Source organism: Struthio camelus, chromosome 3, assembly GCF_040807025.1.
Source record: "Struthio camelus isolate bStrCam1 chromosome 3, bStrCam1.hap1, whole genome shotgun sequence".
Classification (NCBI taxonomy): domain Eukaryota; kingdom Metazoa; phylum Chordata; class Aves; order Struthioniformes; family Struthionidae; genus Struthio; species Struthio camelus.
In genome coordinates, this window is record NC_090944.1 from 114,007,868 (window position 1) to 114,031,737 (window position 23,870).

Here is a 23,870-nt window from a genome sequence, read left to right on the forward strand (position 1 = left end):
AGCGGGCGCCGGCTGCCCAATGAGGGGCGGCGGCGCGTTTGGCGGGTCGGTTGGGTGGCGGGAGTTGGCGCCGCGGGGTGGGGGTCGGCGCGCGCCGAGCGTTGGCCATGCTGTGCCGCTCGCTGCTCCGCCGCGCCTGGGCCGCGCCGCCCCGTGAGTGCCGCCGCCGGGCTCGGCTCGACCCAGCCGCCCGGGCCCGTGGCGGTGGGCGCCCCCCGGGGAGGGCCCTGCCCGGCGCCGGGGTCGCTCCCGGCGCCGCCGGCGCAACGGGGCCCGCCGCGGTGCGCGCGGCCGGTGCCATTACAGCCCCTTTGTCTCCCTGCAGGTCAGTCGTCGGCGTATCCCCTGCAGCACCTCTTGGACGGCTACCAGTGCAGCCGGGAAGATGACCACCTGTCTTACGGAGAAGTGGGAATGCCGGTTCCGCCCTTCGGCTGCACCTTTTCTGCAGGTAAAGGTATTTTCTGAAGGTCCGGGCTGTGGATACTGTGCATACGTGTGCTGGAAGTAGTCTACTTATTTATTTTAAAATCTCATGATTTGTTTTCACAGTTTCTTGTTTTACACCCAGGACAAAGCAAATCACATAGTCAGTTATAACAGACAAACTTTTAGGCCAAAAGACCTTGTAATTTTTTTCAGGGATTCATGAGATAAAGTGTTTTTACATTAAAGTGAGCTGATAACAGTGTAACTGCATGTAGGTGTGGTATAAACTGGATCACGGAGTTCCTATCTGTCCTAGTAGAAAGCATTCAGTTAAGGGACTAAGTACAAAGCATTTACTGTAATGGCTTTCTGTTTCAGCTTTGTCCGTGTCAAGGTTTGTCCTCTTAATGTACAGCTATGACACTACTAGGCTAAAGATTTGAAAAATCGGGCTTTGTGCAAAATACATAAGAGCTGGAGCAGGATGAAGGACAGTGAGTGGCGAATCAGGAGCAGGATGTATGCCACTAGATGTCTATGTAGCGTTTCCCCATGATAGATATCCCTGTAGTGTTTCCCCATGATAAATACGTGATGAATGAAGTAAGCATAGAAGCTTAGGTCTTTGTCCTTTAGGTCGCAACTCTTTCATTTGCAAAAGTAGTCTAGTACTGGCATGAGCCTTTCTCCAAGGCTACTTCCTGCTTTTCCATCTCAGACCCGTAGAAAGCACTGGAGGTTGTAGAGGGCAGGTAGTAATGATGTAAAACAGGAACTGTCACAGCTGCCAAAAGAGGCTGTTATCTCACAATCTGCTCTTTGAGCCATTGGTTCTCCCATATATAGTAACTCTTGAATGGGATATCTAGAAACATTGCTGGGCAATATTTCTTTGTTTTGAAAATGAGAACTACTGTATAAATATTTTTTATTGGCACAGCAATCTATTTGCTCTATACCCTATTAAAAATGTTTGCGGCCCTTGACCAAGGGTGGGGGGGATGGTCATGAATTATCTACTTAGTACTCAAATAAATTAAAATTTCTTTCAGCCCCGAATCTGGAGCACGTACTGGCAGTTGCAAATGAAGAAGGATTCGTTAGACTGTATGACACTGAAGCTCAATCTAGCAGCAAATTTATCTTTAAGGGTAAATATTATAGAGAATACAATCTTCATTTGATGTGGCAAGTAGATGATATACTGGAATCAGAGAAAACTTTTTCTAAGTTGTTTACACACAAATATGGGCAGTACTTGCATCCTTTCCTATCCTTTCATGAGTGTTGTTTACAGCGGTGTGAGCATGTTCTTAGACTAGCACTACTAAGTGAATTGTTCTGTGTTTGTTTTTCACGCCTAAGGCAAGCTGTTGACAAGTAACAAATTTTGATTTCAGTGTCTGATGTTCTTTTGCGTTCTGCAAAACATCTTCGTGTTGCAATGCACTGAACTAATCCTGGGTTTTCTTCTTCCTGTCAGAATGGCAAGCTCACTCAAATGCTGTCTTTGACATTGCCTGGGTACCAGGGGAACACAGAATTGTAAGAAGACTTTTGCCATCTAACTTTATTTTTAATGCTTTGGCAACTTGCTGCAGAGAATGACTAAAGCTGTTTATTCTTTCTCTTTAAGGTCACTGCTTCAGGAGACCAGACAGCCAAGGTGTGGGATGTGAGAGCTGGGGAGCTTCTTGGCATATGCAAAGGTCACCAGTGTAGCCTCAAGTCAGTTGCTTTTTCTAGGTTTGAGAAAGGTAAACGTTGACATTTTCTGCTCCTCTGTTTCTCCCCCTTTTTTTCCCCTTACACATCAATACTTATGAGGGTAAAAAAGGGCTTTAGAAATCGATGGTAATGCACAAATAGCTCAGGCAGATTGTGAGCAGTGACCTAGTCAACGAAGCGAAACTAACTTTTGGGAACTTCTTTTAGGGATAGAAGGTGCGTTCACTGTTTAAGCTTTGCTGTTTTCTTGGGAAAATATAATATATTATTGCAAATACATATGTATATTTTGCATATATTTACATCATATTGTATTATTACAATTTATCTTGGCTTCGAGGAAGTTAGAGTTACAGTAAAATTAGGGCCTTAGGTGTCAGATGCTAGCAGGTGATCTGATGCTAGTATCTGCACGTTTCTAATCTTGGACAAGTTTAAGACATGATGTTGGAATCATTCAGCCCTTATTTACGTAGAGAAGTGTCTAAATAACTCTTTTCACAGGCAGTCCTTTCTGGAGCAGTAAGGAAAGACTAGGCAGAGTAAGGAAAGCAGTTAAGTGTTGCAGGATCAAGGCCCAATTTGCGTATATCTGGGACTGGCATCCCAAGTGTTGGGGCAGAAGAGCCAGAGGCACATATGTGGGATTGTACTGAATTCAGTTAATTAAATTAACACCTTTGGATGCTAATAGTTCTCTCTCTCTCCGCCCCCCACCCCCAGCTGTCTTCTGTACTGGAGGGAGAGATGGAAACATCATGGTTTGGGATATCAGATGCAACAAGAAAGGTAACTGAACTGAACAGAAGGGCTTACTATCTTGTGTGGGAAGTAATATTCAAATATACTTGTTGGACTGGAGCTTTTGCCACTTTGTAACAGTTTCAGATTTGCAGCATGATCTACATGCTGTCCTTACAATACACTGTGTATCAGTAGGGAGATGCAGAGAGCACAAAATATATCCTTGGATAGGAGGTCACTGAGATAGATTGGCTGGGCGATAGTGATCAGTGCAGAAGCATCTGCAGGGATGAAGCAAAGCTGAGAAGACTTTAGGCAGAGCAGGAAGGAGAGCAAAACACAAGAGCCTAAGGGCTTGTAGTTCTTGGAAGCAACTCAATGTATTAGGGGAATAACTGCTGAGAGCAGGGTGAGGTGGAGGGCTCCTTCTGCTCCTCCTTCTGCTTCCTGGAGAAGGTCTCTCTTTTCCTTCCCAGGTCATGCCCTTAAATCTCTTCTCAGTTTCTTGCTCTGTCTCCAGCAGTTTCCTGACGTGTGCTGCCAGAACGTCTCACAGTTTCATCTCTCTTGGGTTCTCTAACTCTTGACCCAGCAAGTGGGGGGAAAAGGGAAGCTGTGCATAACGGAAGTGGAAGGTACAGGGCAAAAAAGTATAAAGTAACTGTCTTCTATGACAAGGCTTGTAAAGCAATCGGAGTCTGATCAAGTGAGGAGTACGGGACAAAAGGGTAAATAGAAAATGAGGAAATAGAGTGGAAGAACACTGGAAAACTGCCTGCATGTTCTGCTCTGGATGAAATCTGCTGAATGCTCCTAATCAGGATGCGTGCTGAAGACTTCAGGGTAGTGATTTCCAAAGGCAGTTTGGCTGTACCAGTTTTAGCTTCGGTGTCCAAGCGACACTGACTGCGGCAATTTTTTTATATAGAGTATGCGCCTGTTTTCTATTGTGTTTTTCTCATCAGTGTCATATGTAACTAACAATTTTTGTTTTCAGAATGCGTTTATGATATTTAAAGGTCAATCTCAGCCACTTTTTAGGAAGTTTTCCAAACTGCTGTCTGTTTAATAAAATGATGGCAAGATCATGTTGGCATGGAAACTATTAATTGAGATGTCTTTGATTTCTTTCAGATGGATTTTATAGGCAGGTGAATCAAATCAGTGGCGCACACAATGTGGTTGACAAGCAGACTCCTTCAAAAACAAAGAAGAGGAGGCAGAACCTGAGAGGACTTGCTCCCTTGGTGGTAGGTATCTTGGAGACAAAACAAACGTTGGCCTCTGTTTGGAGGACAGTGTTATGCATAGTAGTCTTCCTAAGAAATTGCAAGGAATATCTAGCTTAAATATGCTAAACGCTTCAATTTATCTTTGCAGAAGCATGTTTTTGTCTCATGGTCACCTGCTTTAGCTAACTTTAGGCACTGTTTAACTGTCTAATAACCTACATAAGTGAAAGCCATCGCTGTGCGAATGCCATGTGAAAACATACCTTTTTTTCCAGAGAGGAGGAATGGCCAGCATTCCTTTTTGGGGAGGAGGGGATGTTCTAATTTTTTTCTTCCAATCTGACCATACAAATGTTTGCCTTATTGGAATAAGATCTGGATTTACTTAATCTATTAAGCCTTGTGATGAAGGCAGTTCTGGATAATAATGGGCAGCTCTGGCTATTGTCAGCGCCTGGAAGGTGTAATCGTAACGTTCTACTCAAACACTTGCCGTTCAGTGGCAATTTCACTGGTTGGAGAGGTTTGAAGGACTGATGTGTCATCAATGGCATCTAGTATTCCAGCCCCTTCTGCCTGTAGAGACCAGCTTGCTGGAGAACGTGAAACTTATTCTGGCGGTAGAGAGAAACTAAGAGGATTAAGCTAGTTCTAAAGCAAAACTCAGGCTAGCCTATGACCAAGAGGAATGTGGATTGTCTGGCTGAGAGGAGGTTTCCTCAGTACTTCTTGACCTTGAACTAAGCAGCTAGGTCTTGCTGACCTTGAAAGAAAACAAACGGCTTTTTCTTTTCCTTTAAGGATTTCCAGCAGAGTGTAACTGTGGTGCTGCTTCAGGATGAGCATACTCTTATTTCTGCAGGAGCTGTTGATGGGTAAGGAGGGAGGATGCATGACTTCCTGTGCTGTTATGCATGTTCTTTGTAGCAACTGGGGGACACAGTCCTCTGGCTCACGTTAGTCTTCTGGGTATTTTTGGTTTGCAGTACCTTGCTTTTAAGCATTGCAGGTGACACTGACTGTTCAGCTCAAATCCCGGAGCCCCTAAAAGCCATACTTGGGCCCTGATACTCTGGTGTACAGGTACATGAGATGCCCTCTGTGACTCCTTTTTGCAGGAAAGTCGGCTCTACCTGACAATTGAAGAAGTTTACTAGTGATAACACTGCTTCTAGATAAGGTATTTTCTAGAATAGGCAGAAAAAGTTCTATAGCTTAGAAATAGATGGGTCCCTCCTCCCTTTCCAAGGAAGGAAGGGACAAACATAGGGAAACAACGGCACAAAGAAGTTAGGAGATCTTTCTAAGATCACACAGTGTGACCCACAAAGCTATAGTTACAATGAGGTACCTCATTGCAACTGTACCTCATGCTGTCAGCTTGCGTTACCTTAGCTGAATGTTGCTTTTCTTTCGTACTGCAGAGTGCAGCAGTGGTACGAATTGTGCTTCTGTGGTAAAAGTTCATTTAAGGGCCTTAGCTATGGGGCAGAAGAAGAACAGTTCTTATGTGTCTATTCTTATGGCGCTATTGGACCGTAAGTAAACAAACTATTGTTAGACAGTGATCTGTTCTGGGACATTAGTGGGTGGTTGGTGCCTGGATATGTGTAGGCATGCTTGGGAAAATGTTGCCTTGAGTCACAAAGGGTGCATTCTTTTAGGTGCCAGATCTATTGCAGCATCTTGGAACTCGAGCAAACTGCATCACTGATTAACATGGAGATTATCTGCTGGGGTCTTGATTCTTCAGCCCGCTCCATGCGGTCAGAGCCTTTCTGAGGCCAAAGTGATTATGACTCCTCTGCCGGTGACTCGTGACAGGCTTGCTCCTGGAGAGCAAGAAAAACATTGAAGCAACTGTCAGGAGTATAAAGGCATCCTTGCTATTTCCTCTTTTACTTGAGAAAAGTTGACTTGCCAGGCCATGTTGTGTCTTGTGTTAGTTACAGAAGACAATGCTGCCTCTTCATCCTTACCTAGCAGAGCAATTGTTTTGCTTTCAGCATGTCTCTGCTCTAGTTTTGCTCACTTGTGCTCCTTATCACTGGACACCTCTCAGCAACGAGCAAACAGTATTTCTGTACTTCTTTAGAATGCTCTATCAGCATTGCAGAGCAGATTTAGAAGCTGAAGACACTTGTGTTTCTGTGTTTCAGTGTGATCAAAGTATGGGACTTGCGCAGGAACTATGCCACTTATCGTCAGGATCCAGTGCCATTTAAGTCTTTTTGCTACCCTGGGACCAGTACTCGCAAACTTGGTAAGTTATTGGATCATGCATTTGCCAAAGTGTAACTGGAATCCGAGAAGTACTGACAACCCTCTCTCTCATCTTTATAGCCAATTATATATCAGACTGACAGGTTCAGCAAGATTTTTTTTTCATTGCCAATACCGAATTTTCAAGTTGAAGACTGGAAGTGCCCCATTTCTGCATCGTTGTACCAATGATTTAAAAAAAAGAACAAACTTTTGATAGGCTTCAATAGCGTAGTTTCAGAAATGGAGCTGAGGGAATAATAGAGCTTTGTAGGTGGCATTTAACTAATGGTTCTGGTGTGTGAGTTGAAATCAAACTGAGCTCCTTTGCATTGTGGATCTTGCAAAGAGAACAGAAGGGGCTGGGTTTTTTCATTGTAATCTTTGAGAGTTGAGCAGCACTTGAAGCTGTTTGTTACCATAAACAATAGAGTTCTTGTTCATGCTGCTCTATGCTTCTTTGTATCTTAACTTCTTATAAAGCTGTGATCCACTATAGTAATTCCAGATGACTTGTCTAATCAACTATCTCGATGTGGTAATGATTGGTATCACACTCGGGAAGATGATGGAAATCCTCCAGGAGCTGGCTATGAAATAACTCACTATCAGGGAAAGATTCTTCTTAATCCTAAATCGCTAACAAATTAGAGGATGGCTTATTGTACTGAAGCATGAGGGTTTCTATTTATTTTAGTCTCTGCTTCTACAATTGGATGTTCCTGTTATGCGTTTGTAACTATCGAATAAACAACTTGCTTGCTATCAAGGTGAGAATTCTCTCTAAACTTCACCATGAATTGCCATGGGAAATTGTAGACGTTAATTTAGAAACTTTACTTCTCCAGGAACAGCTCTGTCAAACTCTCCCAATGACAATCTCTCCTATGTGATAGAAATCCTGTCCAAATTTCCCCCTCTAAGCATTCCTGTGAATGTTTGTCAAAATGGTTTGTAATGGAGTTATTTCTTAAGATGAACTTCTGACTTTCTCTTTAGGATATTCTAGTCTGGTTTTGGATTCCACTGGCGCTAATCTGTTTGCTAACTGCACAGATGACAGTATCTACATGTTCAATATGACAAGTTTAAGGACCACTCCAGGTAAGAATATCTGTGGAACCAGCTGCAAAAATAGTGCCGCGTACAGCAAGGTTACTAAGCTTATCCACAAAACCAGGCATCCATAAAATCTAGCAGCAGGCAGCCTGGAGTAGTGTTGCATGGATACAGACCTCTGCTTCAAATTTGGTCTTGATCAGTAATGAAAACAACATTGTATGAACTGCAGGTGGTTTGGTGGTAGAGGTGTAAAGAGCTTAGTCTCAGCCTTGAGTGCTCCCGCTGTGCAAACCAGCATTGTAATTGCTGCTTGTTGGAACCCTGCTTAGCAGTTCTGTTAAGCAGGCCAAAGGCAAGGACCTGTCTCACCACCTTATAGGTTGACAATTGGCAGTGCTAACAAACGCGTTATGGAGAGTAACAAGACAGTTTTCCCCTTTGCTGTGGCTTGCAGAGACAGCTTGAAGGCATAAGAAATCTATTGCAATCCCCTAAGTCTAAGACTATCTGGGAGAAGAGGCATCTGTTAAAAGAGCTGTTCATGTTTAGCAGTAAGCCACCCGCGTAAAAGTGATGGCGTAAGAACATAGATAAGGGCAGACACTTGTTCACCTAGATTGAGACTAACAATAGGTTGCATATTAACTCCAGTTATCTTGTTAGGAATGATTAGCATCCAGCCTAAACCAAGTTTGAATCTTCTTCTTACTGACAGTCTCTGATTTTCAAGCTCTATTGGGTATGAATTCATGTAAAGTGGTCACCTGGTGATGATGTGTTTAGACATTTTAAGCTACCACCCTTTTCAATTTAGCTAAAATAGTAGATTTTTTTGTGGAAAAAGGATCTTCAACATATGGTGGCATCTTCAACTTTTTAGATTCTTTCAGTTCTGCATCTGTGACCTTTATGTTGACAAGATGGCTCACAAACTTTGCACTTAATTATTTGTCATGGGCCAGTGGATGCTTCTCAGAAAGCAGCAAATCTTAATCGATGTGTTCCGGTCAGACATACGTATGATTTAGTTTCCACTGCCTTTTCTTAGTTTTTCAGTGAATTGAAATTAAATGAACAATGCACCCTTCTGTATCCTCTCCAGGAAGACAATCTGGTGGGAGTGCTTCCAAAGTTGAGAAGTAGTGCAAGTATTAAATATTAATAGATCAATTGTTGGTTTTAACCCTGGGTGTCACTGCTGAGCTGTAGAAGTATTCTCACTGGGCTGTCCCCCTGGAAGAATGGGTTCTCTCCAAAGTGCAGGATGCTCTGCCATCTGCCTCTTGATTTAGTAAGTGCCTTGTGTTGCCTTGTGTGTAGTGGATAAAATCTGAAGAGAAATCCTGATTCACCCTGCTGGATTTTGAATCCTTGAAAACCTTGAACTTTCAGAATGGTTTCGGGAACGGTGTGCTGTTCCTCCTGCAGAGGGCAGCACCAACCTGTGGGTTGGTGTGAGCAGCTGGGGAGGACGCTGGGCCTCTTTCCTCGATCGCACCTACTCTTATCTAATGTTGAGACAGCGTTAGTTTGAAGGAGAATGTGAGGAAATCATTCTGTAATAGGATTTGCCTGTAGGCCTCTCTTAGGAGGATACTCATTGCTTTGTAACGACTGCATTGAAAGAGTTTTAGGTAAAAGTCAAAGGGTCTTCTGGAGTCTGGCAACTTTTTGAAAAACTACAAAGGCAACCACGTGGTCTCTGGTCTGAGAGTCCACGTTTCTTGCCAAAAACACTGTGGAAAAGGAATTGAAAACCCTCTAACCATCTACTAAACTGCTGCTTTTGTGCTGCACTGTCTTGGGTCCTGCAGTGTTTGTGGTGTCAACGCTTCCAAGCTTCTTATGCCAGAGCTGGTAGAGGCCAAGTCAGTCACACATGGCACTAAATTGGGAAACTTGCCCTTTCTGTCCTGATAAGAAGTCTGGATGTAGTGCAGCCAAGTGCTCTAGATCCACATTCAGCTCCTGTGTTGGCTGTTGGCGCTTCCAGTTCTTGCAATGTGAAGAACGGCAGCTATTCAAGGCGATGGTTTCAAGGCTTTAGCAGATCAGCTGAAGCATTACTGGGACTTTAGAAACAGGTAATAGACAAGTGTAGCTGACATAATATATGTTTTTTTTAATGAAATAAAGGTGCTGGCGGCAAGAAAAGCAGTAGCAAATGCCTTTTTTGCTTCAGTGAAAGTAGGTCCTAGCTATGTCTTCTCTGTGGCTATCGCTGTCAATTTAGCAGGAGTGGTGATTGTGGCTGTGGGAAGAAGAGACAAGAAATCTTAACTAATGTGTTGGGGTAGCCCAGATGATGTCTTGGCCTAATCCTGATATGAATGAAACGAAAGCTTTAATAAAAGGGCCCCTAATTACTAATGCTACGGAGAGAACTGTTGAGGGAAACCTGCTTTGTATCAGAAGCTACAAGGGTTCCTATTGAGTAATACTTCCTGCTGCCTGGTGGCTGGGGCTTCAAGCCCTAGAGCAAGGGAGCGGTATAACCACTTTCTCTAGAGGACATGTGGCTAGGCAGGAAAAGCCTGTAAGATCAGCCCTGCTTATGTAATCAACTCCACAGCTGTGCATTGAGAGGTGTTTTTATCTTCACTTTTTGTCTCATAGTGGCAGTTTTCAGTGGACACCAGAATTCTACCTTTTACATCAAATCCAGTATTAGCCCAGATGACCAGTTCCTGGTTAGTGGCTCGAGTGACTGCAACGCGTATATCTGGAAGGTGAGATGCTTGGGAGAAACCCAAGTTTGCAGCCCCAGGCTGGCTGCCCAGAACTGCTCTGTTGTTTTGTTTCATTTGTTTTTCATGCTCGCATAGGACACTCCCTGCCTCCCACTCCTGCTTAATACAGCATGGGGTTAGCTCCTGGCCTGTTGTGCCCAGAGTGTGTTGCTGTCAAAGCTCAATGTAACTATTTAATGTAAAACAGAGCTAACCTCCTGCCATCAATATGTCTCTCATCACTGCTGCTTATTGCAAGTTCCTGATCTTAATCTGGTTTTAATGGGCATTAAAATCCTCTTTCAATCCTGTTGATTCAGCCAGCTATGGCAAGTAGACAGTTTTTGGTTCATGTTTAGCAGTGGAGCGCGTTATCAAAAACCTAACAGATTAATTGTCTTAAAGGGCACTGTTTTTTTTTCTCCTCTTTTTTCCAACACTTGTTTCAGACATAACTTTTTCTCGTGCTTAATTTACAGTAGTTACAGCCTTTGTATTACAGCAAGTGCTCAGTCAGAGCCTTCAGCAAAATTCCAAAGCACTGTCTGACAGTTGAGAGGCTTAGTCACTTGGTGTCTTGCACTGACGTGTAGGAAATGCAAATGTCACAAAGTTAATAGCAGGGACCTCAGAATGAAGCATGCTTTGAGTTCTGTTCCCCATAGTTTGCAGACGTATGGGAACAGGGTGGACTTTATATCTGAAGGAAAATAGGTAGAAATGTGGATGACTGTTTCAGTTTTTCTTATATAATTTGTAGGGAATGCTGACTTGTTTACCCCTTTCATGATGAGTTTGAAAGTAAAATAGAAACCTCAGAGCAGAGGGCCACCCTGCTGTGGTTGTGGTTTGAACATGTAGTCTTTTTTTGATTCTCACCTCACTTGTAAGCAGATAGATTGCTTGCTCAGAAGTAGCAGGAGTGTAGTAGCGTGGCTAGTCCTGTGTTAAAACAGAGGGTGTAATTTTAGCCTTCCTAGTGTTCTGAGCTTGTTCAGCAAAAATACCTGTGAAAAAAGTTGGGTTCTTTACACCTGTTTATCACACATTTTGCTATTTTCCTGGAATGCAGACTGGGACTGGGCCAAGAGCATTCAAGGATGTCATAAAATCTCAAAGTTTAAGCGAATACATTTAAAATGCGTTTGCGTACTGAAGGCTTTATTGCTTTCACATGTGGATGACATGGTATTGCATATTTATTAAATAATTTAGATGATCATCTGATCAGATCATAAAGATGATCATCTTTATTTTCATCCCATAGTCATGTTAGAAAGTGGGACTTTCAGCGAAACTCTGTCTCATTTCTGATCTGTCTTATCCAGAGACTTCTTAATTTGTTTTAAATGCAGGCAGATTTTAGTGAAACTGAAATGTGTGCATCTCTTCCAGGGATGAGCACTTTTTATGCTGTGAACGTATGTAGTTAGATATTTCATGAGCATTAACAGGTAATGTTGGAACTAGCTTAATAAAAACTTCTAGCTCTCCATCTTTAGAGAGGAATGAAAGGCAGAGCAAAAAATGTTGTCCACCCAGATTATTTCTCTGAAGAAATTTGGCAGCAATGCTAAATTGTGTTTGGGTCAGTATTTCCCAAGGAATACTGTGGCTAGAAGTTATTGCTGAATGGACAGGAATGCTGTTTCAGTCTGGTCCACATGCAACATCACTTTTAGGCAATGAACACTCACTTTGTGGTGTGTGTGGTGGTTTTTTTTTTTTATTTAATTACTAGTCTGATTAATGAACTGACTCTTGAACAACTCTTAAGTTTATTTAAAAAAAAAAAAAAACTGTGGGCAGAGAAGTTTCTATCTACAAGAATGGTACGTAGCTGGCATCCGCTGACTCCCTGGAAATAGAAAACGTGCTTTATAGACATGTGCTTCCATAGTTCTATTGCCCTTTGAATCCTCTGGTATGGGCCACTTCAAGCTGACTGGATTAGGTAACCCTTTGGTCTGTCCCAGTGTTGAGTTTTCATGCTTCTTTATCATCTGGTGTATAAAACTATATGCACCATTTCATCCTGAATCTTGAAGACGGATACAACAGCTGTTTCAATGAGTAGGATAAAGCCTCATTTCCTAGGTGTTTTTTCTATAGTTTCTCATTTATTAATAACGCTAACTTCCCGTCAGTACCCTGTCAAATCAGCAAAAAGCAGCATAAACTGAGGTTAATCCTGACATGTGCAGGCTGGCAAACTGTCTTTGGCCAAACTGAATGGATACTGCTGTAATTCTGCCCACCGTACTCCATGGGAACACTGTCTTCACGGCCTCTCTCTGAGGCATGGAGCTGTTTCAAGATCGCTGCCCTCTTTCAGGTGTGGACCTGCTGGCCAATTTCACCCAAAGGCTGAAGTAGATAGCAAGGTTTTCTACAATGAGGGGACCCATCTTTCTTAAGAAGCAAAGCTAAAACTGAGAGTTTCTGGACTCCAGCGTTCCAGTGACATAATGAAATGCAAACTCAGAAGTCTTGTAATACTGTTTTTTTTTTTTTTCTAGCACCCAAGGAGAAAGACTCATTTTTATTGACAGTGTAGTCTGGCCTCTTTCTCCTTCAAATTCCAATTACTGCACCCTCCTTTTGTGCACAATAGTATAAATTAGCTGTAATTGGTATATTTGACACTAGTGTACTGTAAAACCAGCATGATGGCAGAGTCTGGCCCAGCAAGTGTAATTCTCTTTCTCTGCTTTCCTATCAACAAGCAATGGCTACTAGACTGCTATTGTGTCTATGTTATACGTGTATAGCAAGACTCCTATTAAATGTAAATGAAGGTGTTCTCTGCACCAAGATCTCCTGCAGTTTATTCCCTATTTAGGGATTTAGTTTCCATGGTATTGCATGTTTTTGGCAGGGAAGGGAATGCTCTGAACAAGGCATTTAGTAGATATTTAGTCAAGTGGTTTCCTCCGCTATGCCAGGAAAAAGTGGCCTGTTATGATAAACCTGTTTACCTTTGAACAACTTTAAGATTCTGAAGCTGGGTATTCAATTTCAGCTTTGCAGGCTGTTATAGGAGGGAATCCACAAGGAAAACTTGTGCAGAAACCCAAAGCCTTCCCTGATGTCTTGCATCTTCCTTTGAAAACCATATGCAATATCTCCTTTTCCCATACATTGAAGAATCTGTTCATTCACTTAGTCATTTATGCAAATCCTCCTCATAATGTCACATCAGTAGTGGTGACTCATAGCTCCAGAAAGCATTGCCTGCTGAAAGCATGCAAAACTTGGATGTAATCTGCTTGTGTGCATTTGTGTATGTATGTGTGTTTTCTTCCTCAGGCCACCTAAACGAGCTTCAGTTTTATCTCTCACTTATGTGAGCTGCAATTGAAGATTAATAATAATACTGTAGAGCAGGAGAAAGCTCTTTATGAAGGGTGTAAGAGAAATGGGGATCAGTTTAATGAACATGTGTGCTTTAGGGAGGTTTTTATGATCTTTTAAAAGGCTCTTTGATCTAGTGGAATGGCTGGAAGAGGTACTGCCACTTGGCAGCTACACAAATACCAATCCTAAAGCCAGGGAAGATTCATCTATTGGATTTTATTGGTGGTGGGTTTTTTTTTTGTTTGCTTGTTTTTCATTAATAAACCATTGACCTAAGATTGGGACACTTGTAAAACAGCAGCAGAATATATTTGGGAAACTCCTACTTTGAATTTAGAATAGGCAAGCCTTACGTAGAACAGACAAGGTTACTTAGTGTAGTCATGTGCTTGCGTAGTGTGTTGAGTTGACAACTCTTGAGGCAGAAGTCCTGTGTGTAGCAGGAGCTAAACAAGTGTTTCCAGGCAAGTCAGTACATCTCAGTGCTGACCAGCTGCTTTACCTCTAGAAATGAAACGTGAACTAATTCTTAGCGCTCAGTCAGTCATTGCCTGTCAGGAAAGATTGCCCACAGTCCTTGCAGTGAGGACACTTTGTGGGGGAAGAAGGACATTCAGACGACTCTGACAGTCCCTGAGGTACTGAAATGAAACCGTGGACTTATTCTATATAAGCTACTGCACAGCTGTCATGGAGTAGCTACCCTTATTAATGTCATTTCTGTGAAATTAATTCCTCCCTTGCTTTAAGATGTTAAATCCTGCCGAGAACGTTGTCTTTGCACAGCTGCAAAGAGTAGAGATGCTGTGGTGATTTTTGGGAGAGTGTGACACCTCCCAAGATATGTAGTACTGAAAAGAAGTTCTGGGAGTAAGGAACAGCGATTTGCAGCTGGGTTCTCCTCTCAGCTGTAGTGGAGTATGATGACAGGCTGAAAGTATTTGGTTTGTGTGTCTCATGTAGAAAAGATAGGAAGTATTCATATGCTTCACAGGTGGGCTGTGGAGTTCTTTCTTACTAATGTGTATTAGGCTGTAGGTCTTCTGATTTTATACTTATTTTTCTATGAAATTTTTAAGGTTTCTGAGCCCAGCCTTCTTCCACGGATACTGCTTGGTCACTGTCAAGAAGTTACCTCCGTTGCTTGGTGTCCTTCAGACTTCACTAAGGTTTGTTTTCTAGAGAATTGTCTTTCCTGGGAAACAATAGATGTGATGTGAGAACATCTGCTTTTCAAAATTTAAGCAGTATTTTTTAATTTGGAAATACGTTCTTAGTTAACAACTTCCAGAAATGTTCGGTTTTGGAGGCAGTAAACCAGGCACATCACATGAATACAATGTATCTGAACTTTTTTATTATTTTCAAATAATTTGGATGACTTGCTAAGATCTAGCAAATTGTATATGAACAAAGGCTTCTCCTGATGAGAGCTTGTTACGCTAACTCTAGGAGAAAAAACTATGTAGCTATTTCTTTAGGGCTTTCATAAGCCAACAGCTTGTTTTATGGTTCCATATTTATGGCGTCCATACGTAGCTGACCATTGATACACGTGTCGGATTTGTATGGAGTGGCAAGAAGTTTTGAATGTCCTTTCAAGAACACATGTGGGTTCTTTAATTGTGATTTTTTTTTTTTTTGCCTAAAGTTGAGCTGTTCTTATGGCAAATGTTTGTGTGTACACCCACAAACCTACAGTGGAATTGAGTTGGTAATTATCCACTAAAGGGAAGAGAATTGTGGTAGGAAGCTGAGTAACGTAGTCGGCCTAACTAAAAATGAGAAGTAACCCTGAAAAATCCTAGAGTGTCCTAACAATAGCTAGAGTTTCTTTCACCCAACAGCATTAAGCAAGTCAGCCACTTTCCCTAACTTTCATTGTTGCACCAGGGCTTTGGAACAGCCTTGCAGTGCGGGAGAATGGGAGTCTTGCAGACAACCATATGAAGAATTGTTCTAGTCGTATAGGTTGTGCAAGGATATGTGAACTATCATTTTAGATTAAATCTGTGGTATGTGTAGCCCAGCATCCTGATCACGATGGCTTGGAAATGCAGACCAACATAACCTTTAAAATCTTTGTCAGCACAGGTGAGAAATAGTTAACTATTGTACAGAAGCATGAAGACAAGTGAAAATGATAACATTAAGAAAAGAGGGGGAGCTGCTTGGAGTGATTTGAGAGGCAAAGTTGCTTTCTGTAGGTGTCATACTGGTGTCACAGGGTCAGAGTAGAGGCATTTTCCTGTCCAGGTTACTCTGAACTTTGACCACAGCATTTCCCTTTTCTTGCTGCTATGTGAGTCATTAGATAATTGGTCCAAAGAGAGCCATAAAAGTGTGGGATAGACAGGTTCTGTTGCTTCTTTGAAATATGCCACAGATCATTTTGGAATGCATGAAACCAAGGCTGGAATCTAGACTAATGTTTCTAGCAGTGTTGATTTCTCTGCCAGATACTGCTAACATCAGGGTCTGCAGAGATCCTGCTTGTGCTTAAGGCTAGCGCAACAGCCTTCCAATGTCACCTTCTCAGTATGTTGCAAATGTTTGTCCTCAAGCAGAAAAGGTCCTGAATGACAGCGGCAGCCCTAGATGCAGATGCAGAAATGTCCCACGTTGTTTCCTGCTTCTTTGAACATATACAGCAGGGCATGACTGGATAGCTTCTATTGTCTGAGTAGCTGAAATTTCAAAATATGCATTGCCCCTTCTTGAGCAGAGCTATGTTAACGCAAATGGTTACTAGTGGCTGAGGCTTTTCTCGTGGGAAAAGGTAAAGGCTTTTTGCCTGTGAGGCAGCCTTGCTCCTTTAAAACTAGGATGTCTCTCTGGTACACTAATGAAATAGGGTTGTATTTTGTCTGTGTTCTGGACAAATCCTGTACACCCTCAACCAGGGTTTCACCCTGCGTTCATATTGGCATAGTGTCTCAGGTGTAGCTATTCTAGTTCAGTTGGCCTGTGAACCACTGGATGTGGCCTGGTCACTCCTAACAAACTAATTTATACTGTAGATTGCTACGTGCTCTGATGACAACACTGTGAGGATTTGGCGCTTACAACGTCGTCCTGAGGAGGAGAAATCGGTGTTCAGCAAAACTAACTTGGTGGGCTGGGTCACTCGGAAGAAACCAGAAGAACAAGATGGAATAGGTAAGGACCCTGAGGTATCTTATTCTGAATTTTGGGTGTTCTCTGTACCAGCAGAAGCCTTCTGCCTGTCTTAGTCTTCTATTTTTTCATATTCGTGAATAATTCATATGGCCAGCCAGATACTTCTACTGGTAAGTACTTCTACCACCAACTAGAGGAGCTAGCTGAAATATCATACAGCTATGCTGAAGTCTCCATGACCAGGCTGTATGGCAAATATTTATTAACACAGCTTATTGGGCAGCCAGATCTTCACTAGGCATCAGCAGGGTTATTGATAATTGACCAGCCAAAGCAGATGTCGTGCCTGCATGGACTTCTTTAACCAGCAGAGCTGCAACCCAGAATCATGGACTTCAGAACTGAGTCCCTGCAGCTCCAACTAAAAAGGATTTGGTTATTGTCTATAGCAACAGGATTTTGATTTTGTTTTGGGGTGGGTGGGTTGGTTGGTTTGTGGGTTTTTTTTTTTTTTTTTTTTAAGTCAAATAGTAGCTGAGAGCAGGAAGGTCATATGCTTTTTTGAATCTGAAATTTTACCCATTAAAGGGCTAATGGCACATATACAGCCCTGGAACTTTGAACTGTTTCCTCCTGCCCAGCAGATGAATTCAGCATAGTATTCTTTGCTGCTGCTATTGAGTGATACGTTTCTTTCTTAGCTTCATGTGGTCAGAGCTACTGACTGTCCTGTACAGACAAAAAGTACTCAGTGAAAGGATTTAGAAAATGCCCTTAGCCAATCACCATGTGTACATAACATTCCAAAATTAATCAATAATGAATTAATCAAGTAATTCATCTATTCACCTGTTAAAGCTAGTTAATAAATACCATACCCTCCTAGAAAGCCTAGGAGATCAGATGAACTGTGCAGCATACTTTCAAAAATAGCAGGTCTGAGCTGTATCACTCTCAAGAATATCTGAGTTTGGTCTAGATCATTCTGATATATACATATTAAGATTTCCCAGCAGGAAAAATGAGTTCAGTGTATGCAGTGTTGCCTCTATTCTGAATCGCTGCTCCTCTGCGGAAGAGAAGGTAGCCTCTGGACAGTACCGCAAGCCAAAAGAAAGGAGCCTTGCATCATAGCATTACTTCTGACTTGTCTGAAACTTGCATTGTGTTATGTTAGTGCAGGTGAACGGAGAATAACCACCCCAAAAGTGAGGTAAGATGAGCTTCTCCGTATAGTATAGTAGCTCTGAAACTAAGTATACAATAGCTCTGCAGCAGCTGTTGATGTGACTTCCTGTGTTCCACCTATCTTTTCAAGCCACTCTCCAAATGAATTTCACCTTGGCTAACACACATACAGGCTGAAGGTCTCCCAGTCCCACTAATGGGATAACATTGCATCTAACCTTTTGCCGGTAAGTAACAGTCTTGCAGGAAGCTTGCAGGACAATAGGAGGGACAGTGCCAGGTCTGCTCCATAGTTAGTAAATTGTTTGTGTATATGCATACACTCTGCTTCCGAGAAGCCTGAGAAATCACTTTGTGTACTATTTTCAGCAAAAGAGAAGTAAACCTAAGTCTAGTATAGAAGCCTGAAACATGCAGTAGTTTGTACAGTGAACTTTACAAGTCAGCTTTAGCAATTATACTAGAAAAATAGTGTATTTCTCCTCGTTCTTACTGCATTAGAGCAACACAGGAGGGAAGAGGAAGTACACAGACCTTGCAAACACAACAGCAGGCTTCCTGCTGACCTTGGCTCTTGAACACAAAGCACGTGCTGTTAGAATATACGAGTTATCTGCAGAGACTGATTCAGAGCTGGCAATCTAAATACTATTTCAGACCTGCTGGGATGAGATCTAGATAGTTCCCCACCCATTTATATGGAACAAATTGTGAGACTGAGGCTATGTATTGGCTGTTGACCTATATCATGAAGTGTGGCAAGCACAGTTTCCTTTTCTTTGGAAACTGTTTTTGTGGTTTTGCTAAGTTGCTCTACTTTCTCTATGTTTTTGAGTAACTAAATTTCTGGAGCTGGCCTGTGTGAGAAAAATTCATGACTGTTAAATCTGGAGGTTCATAATTTCACTCTAGAAAACTTACAGCAGAAGAGAGAGAAGGCAGGAAACATCTGAAATAGCTACTTAGGTATCATGCAGGTGGACTACAGGTATTTACAGTATTCATCGCAGAGAGGCTTGCGCATCCTAAATGGAATGGCAATATAAATAGAAACAGGTTGAACCTGGCTTAGTAGAAGCCCAAACAATGCATGCAATGTTACAGAAAAGCCTAATCTTTATATTCTGTTTCCCAGGCTTGGGGGTGTAGTTGGTTTGCTTCTCATCATGGCACCCATCCAACCCTCCAGGACAGCTTTCTCCCCGCCCCCGCTATCGAGTGACTCCACAGTGCAACTTTCAGACTATGGCCAGATTGAGAATGCTCATATCCAGCTGCTCCTGCCATATTTCTGCTGTATGAATCTGTAGATGGTTATTAGGCACTGAGAGCTGCTGAGCTTGCTAGCTTTCTTCTACCTCTAAGAGCTTAGATTTTTAAGTGCAACTAATTCTCGAGCTGAGATATTGTCTTGTAAGCGCTCATTAAAGAGAAGATTAGGAGAACCAATCTTGGCAGTGACATTCTCTTTGTCCAGAATGAAGCAAGTTGTTATGACATAGCACATTTCATCAGGAAAGGGGCCTTTAACTCTACTTTGGGCTTCAAAGTTATTTGTAGCGGAATCCGTTAATATGGGATCCTATTTGGTTTGCTCTGATGCGCCAGTACTAATATATATGTGTGTGTGTGTATATATGTATATTATCTCTTAAAGGACTAGAAATATTGTAGTAAAAGGAAGAATCAGGAGGAGGTTAGTATGGTATGTAATCAGAGTCATGTAGTTAGTCACTTGACGGGTTACTTGAGAGACAGTACAGCGTTTTAAAGAAACGGCAGGGCGTTCCCACTACACTTCTCACTGTCCTTAGAAAGTGCTTTACAGTGTAACAGCTAATGCTGAGAATTAGGAGTTCAGATTAAACCCCTGGTGTGCAGAAAATGTTTAGAGCCCTTGCGCTCAGCGGTAGAAATGTGTGAGGTAGCTAATGTGCTGTCCTGTTCAACTGCATCACCTCAAGTTAGATGAATGAGAAAGCAGGCATTTAACAGACCCACTAATGTATTCACTCCTGGAGGGTGATAGGGATAAAAACCCCTCTAATACTGCTGTAGACCAAGATGTTTGCTACGTATGATTCGCAGTGTTACTGTTGAGGTCCAAATGCCCCACTTGTAAACCTAGCTATGAGTACTTTGCTTCATGTTTTAAGAATCTACTGTTTTAAAAGCAGAGGCTTTTACATAGTAGCTAGTTAGCTCTAAAGCCATTGTGACCTAGCTGTCTGGGAAACATTTGTTCTAGAGAAATGACTTAACCCAGAGAGAGATTTTATTTTCTTTAGAATTTAAGTCCTTGTGCAGGAGGTAAAGAATTTCTCACATTTGTCTAGGTGTGGTAAATAACTGGCTACTATCTTTGCACTAACATAGCATTGCAGAAAATTCTTTAGCAAAAGGGCAATAGGATGAAAGCATGTCCTTTCCTGATCCTACTCTTTTTACCTTAAAAATATACATCTGTGAACACCTGACTCTAGGAGCATTATTCATATAGTAGGATATTCTAATATAAGACTTTCTCAGTGTTACAATTAGCTATAGGACCTGCTTATAATACCTTTGTCCCTCAACTCAATTATGAAACCGTTAGAGATTTTAGTGCAGTTAGGAACCTAACCTTGTCCTCAGATAGCTTCTCGGAAGAGAGCTATCTGGACTAAGCCATTGCAAAGCTTCCATCAGGGCTAGATAAACTCAGAAGATTCAAAACCTATTTTGTCTATCCATCAGTCCCTTGGCTGTAGTTCATGTAAGCAGTGCTACTTACAGGAGGGATAGAAGTCAGACATCAAATAAGCACTCTATATTATACTTACTAATATGATACAATATTTTAAATAGGACTTGTGTTAGTTTAACAGAAATTAAAGGATTTATGCAATCTGTAACTCAGAAGGGTATGTCTGAGAAATGGGATCAGTGCTAAATTCAAAATCCCCTTGCTGGAAGGGGTATTTATAAAAGGGCTATCTTTAATCTGCTGTTCTGTGTTCCTCATTAAACTACTTATTTCTTCTCTTTCAGGACTACTGCCAACCAGCCCACAGAGTACTCCTGCCAAAGTCTTCACAGTGGGCAACCCAAGTATTTCCTCACCACGTCCAGCTGCCTGTGCTCCCAGTTATTCTGGAGACCTTCCTCTTTCTACAAACACTCCAACAGGCTCTCTCAAAACCCAAATGGCCACAACCTGTACGCCAGCAAAGCAGAGCAGAGCCAGCCCATGTGCTTCTCCCAAGCTGATACCTTCCTCCAAAACGTCCATTAAACATTGGGTTACTAGAACTCCAGGCTCGTCTCCAGATGTGGGGAAAAAGGCTCCGTCTCCTAGGAAAGCATTGGCAGAAGTCACACAAGGTCTCTTGGAGACAGCTTGTACTCCTAAAGCAGCGCACTCACAGCTTGAAAAGCGTGCCAAGAGAAGGCTTGATTGCAGCAAGGAAGATGACGTGGGGCAGAAGTGTCTGCAGACCTGTGGCTGCGTGACTGAACTGGACCATGTGGCTAAGAAATCCAAGCTAAATTTATGTCATTTGGCTGCAGGCCAAAAAGCTTGTGATGAAAGCTCTCTGAGTCTGTCTGAGTTGGATAATGACCGTGGAGGCTCTAGCCACAGCCCAAAAGAGTGTTCTTTTCCTGGAAGCGCTATTAATCTATCAGGAGTTCAAACTCCTCCTCTTCTTTTCAGATCTCCTTGCGGGAAAGGGACTGACATAGTAGATAAAGAAAATAGTTCACCTGAAAGAAAAAACTGGCTGTCTGTTCTGGGAGAGAAGCTAAGGACTGGCAAAGCTGGCATCCAGAATGCATCAAACAGCCCCCCATCATCTTGTAATCCCAGTGCAAAACGACAAGAGGCAGCAGCAGTGGCCACTTCACCAAAAGCTGTAAGTAGACCAGTGAGTTGCAGTGGGTGAGGTTATGAAAGAGGTTATCCCTAGTTATCACTCTCTCCTTGTTGTGCATATTTAGTTCTCTCCTGCTCAGGCATTCTAAGAGTTATCTGATCCTTTTGATTATAGACAAAAAAAGAGATGATTTCTGACCTAAATAAGCCCCAACACAGTCTAACAAACACCCTAATGCTATCATCTACTAATCCCCCCCACCCACCGCGATACAGGAAGACAATTTTCAGGAGCACTTGTTCCTTCATGTGAAAGGAACTTAAAGCACACGAGAGCTAAGAAATCCTTACAGTCCCCAGTTGGGTGTTCTAAGGATGTAGCCATCATCTGTAATAAAGCTCTGCTCCAAGAAACATAATAATGACAGCACCTTTCGTGGCAGATCTACTGTTCATATGTGTTCACCATCACATCTGCCTGTTTATGTTACTGTAAAGTCACTTTAGCATTGGAAGAAAGAGCTAAATTTATTCTAGCCCAGGTAGCAAAATAATTTGTTACCCATGTTAAAGCTGTGGGCCTAAATTCTGCCTTTGGTTCCTTTTGCTGAAAACTAACAGAAAATGGAGGTGTTGCAGAAGAGTCAGAGGTCAGAATCTGACCTACATAATCCTACTTCTGATGTATGAGAAGCTCATCCTAGGATCTGGAAGTTAAGCTTGTAAAGCAGTTGAAAAGTTGGCATGGGGGATTTAGGGTTTAACCTGCAAACTGAGATATGATGATTACATTTTTAAAAGCAAACTCATCTGTTCTCTGCAACTGGACTCCAAATCCTACAGTGTGTATGACTTAGATTCTTATTTCAGTAAATCTTACCTAAATTTTCAATCATCAAATTTTAGTTGCACTCTCACTTGATTATCTGATGCCACAGGTTGTTACAGTGACTAAGGGTTATTTTGGTAAAATATCTCCTGTCTTACCAACTTCGTCTCTTTCAGCACTTCTGTTAGATGTGAAGCAGGCAAGCCACTGTTCCTTACGCTTGTGTCATGCATAGCATTTGAGCTCTTAGTATTGTGGCTGCACCAAGAAATCTTGATTATAATAAACCTAGAACTGCTTGTGCTTGATGGTGTGCATGTTTAAATACAAGATAAAGATTTACCCTGCAGAGAGATTACTATAGAAGAACTCTCTTTCTACCCAGTATGCTTTAGCTCAAATCTCAGGATGCTCGTGGCCTGTGTTGCACACACAGCCTGATAAGGTGCTTAGAGTGCCACCGGAACTCGTTGATCTATTATATCTTGGAAACATGCAGCTCTGTCTGCTGAGCTGCACTTGACTAGCTGGAGACTAGCTAGCTGTAGACTAGCTGAAACTGCAGCCAGAGCGCTTCTCCTAGGGCAGTAAGACAACCTCAGGTTTTATCTGATGCTTCCTGTAGCTACTAAGCTTCTTATCTGTAAGACAAACAGATTATAGGAAAGGACCTCTTATTTTGAGTCTTATTTGAGGGGCTAAACAAACTGGAGCAATGATGGAGGAGAGACTTTAAGACTCTTGCAGTGTACAAAGTGTTAATCTTGAAAGGTTGTGTGAGGGTTTTTTTTCTTTTTTCCCCCCCCCAGGCTGGAAGCACTTCAGTTTCCATGAGGAAGATCTGCACATACTTCCACAGAAAGCCACAGAATGACTAAAGCAGTGTGCGGCAGTTGTACCTGGCAGATGTTGACGCTGTGGTACCAAGACCAGATTTAGCAACGCTAACAGAGCAACACACTGGCATTACACAGCTTGTTGTCAGACCTTAATAAACATGGATTTTTATTCTCCTGTTTTTAAACCTGTTAACACTTGAAATCAGCTGAGCATGGAACACTTGCACAATGCTTATGGAGACTCATGGTCTTAGTTCAGAGGATGGATTTCTCAATACTTTTTTTGTTTCATAAAGAAAGCTGAATGTTTTTCATATTGCAACTGCTAAATTCCAAAGGCAGGAGCATATTTGCTGTGCGTTGTTGACAGGCATGTACAGCTTGTCAGTTCATGTTACTAATCTGCTACTGAAATTTTCTCTACTTAAAAATCCTGCGGAAAGCCTTTACACACCCTCTTGAATAGCAAGGGTTAGGATGTCTGTGGGGACACTCTTA

The 23,870-nt window shown here is 42.1% G+C and overlaps 1 protein-coding gene across 2 annotated transcripts in view; it reads left to right on the forward strand.

The window, feature by feature from the left end:
* Positions 1-3: 3 nt before the first annotated feature.
* DTL (denticleless E3 ubiquitin protein ligase homolog) overlaps positions 4-23,870 on the forward strand; it is a 26,265-nt gene continuing 2,398 nt past the window's right edge. Inside the window, exons 1-16 of one of the 2 annotated variants that reach the window (XM_068939787.1) lie at positions 4-153; positions 326-451; positions 1,482-1,580; positions 1,913-1,974; positions 2,066-2,186; positions 2,881-2,946; positions 4,036-4,151; positions 4,935-5,008; positions 5,558-5,671; positions 6,293-6,396; positions 7,395-7,499; positions 10,074-10,186; positions 14,623-14,712; positions 16,564-16,702; positions 20,882-21,744; positions 23,343-23,870. The exon at positions 23,343-23,870 is cut by the window's right edge and continues 2,398 nt beyond it. In XM_068939787.1, coding sequence (XP_068795888.1) covers positions 108-153; positions 326-451; positions 1,482-1,580; positions 1,913-1,974; positions 2,066-2,186; positions 2,881-2,946; positions 4,036-4,151; positions 4,935-5,008; positions 5,558-5,671; positions 6,293-6,396; positions 7,395-7,499; positions 10,074-10,186; positions 14,623-14,712; positions 16,564-16,702; positions 20,882-21,744; positions 23,343-23,411 — 2,307 coding nt within the window. In that variant the 5' untranslated portion in view covers positions 4-107 and the 3' untranslated portion in view covers positions 23,412-23,870. The remainder of the gene's footprint in view (positions 154-325; positions 452-1,481; positions 1,581-1,912; positions 1,975-2,065; positions 2,187-2,880; positions 2,947-4,035; positions 4,152-4,934; positions 5,009-5,557; positions 5,672-6,292; positions 6,397-7,394; positions 7,500-10,073; positions 10,187-14,622; positions 14,713-16,563; positions 16,703-20,881; positions 21,745-23,342) is intronic. The other variant, XM_068939788.1, reaches the window with a different exon arrangement.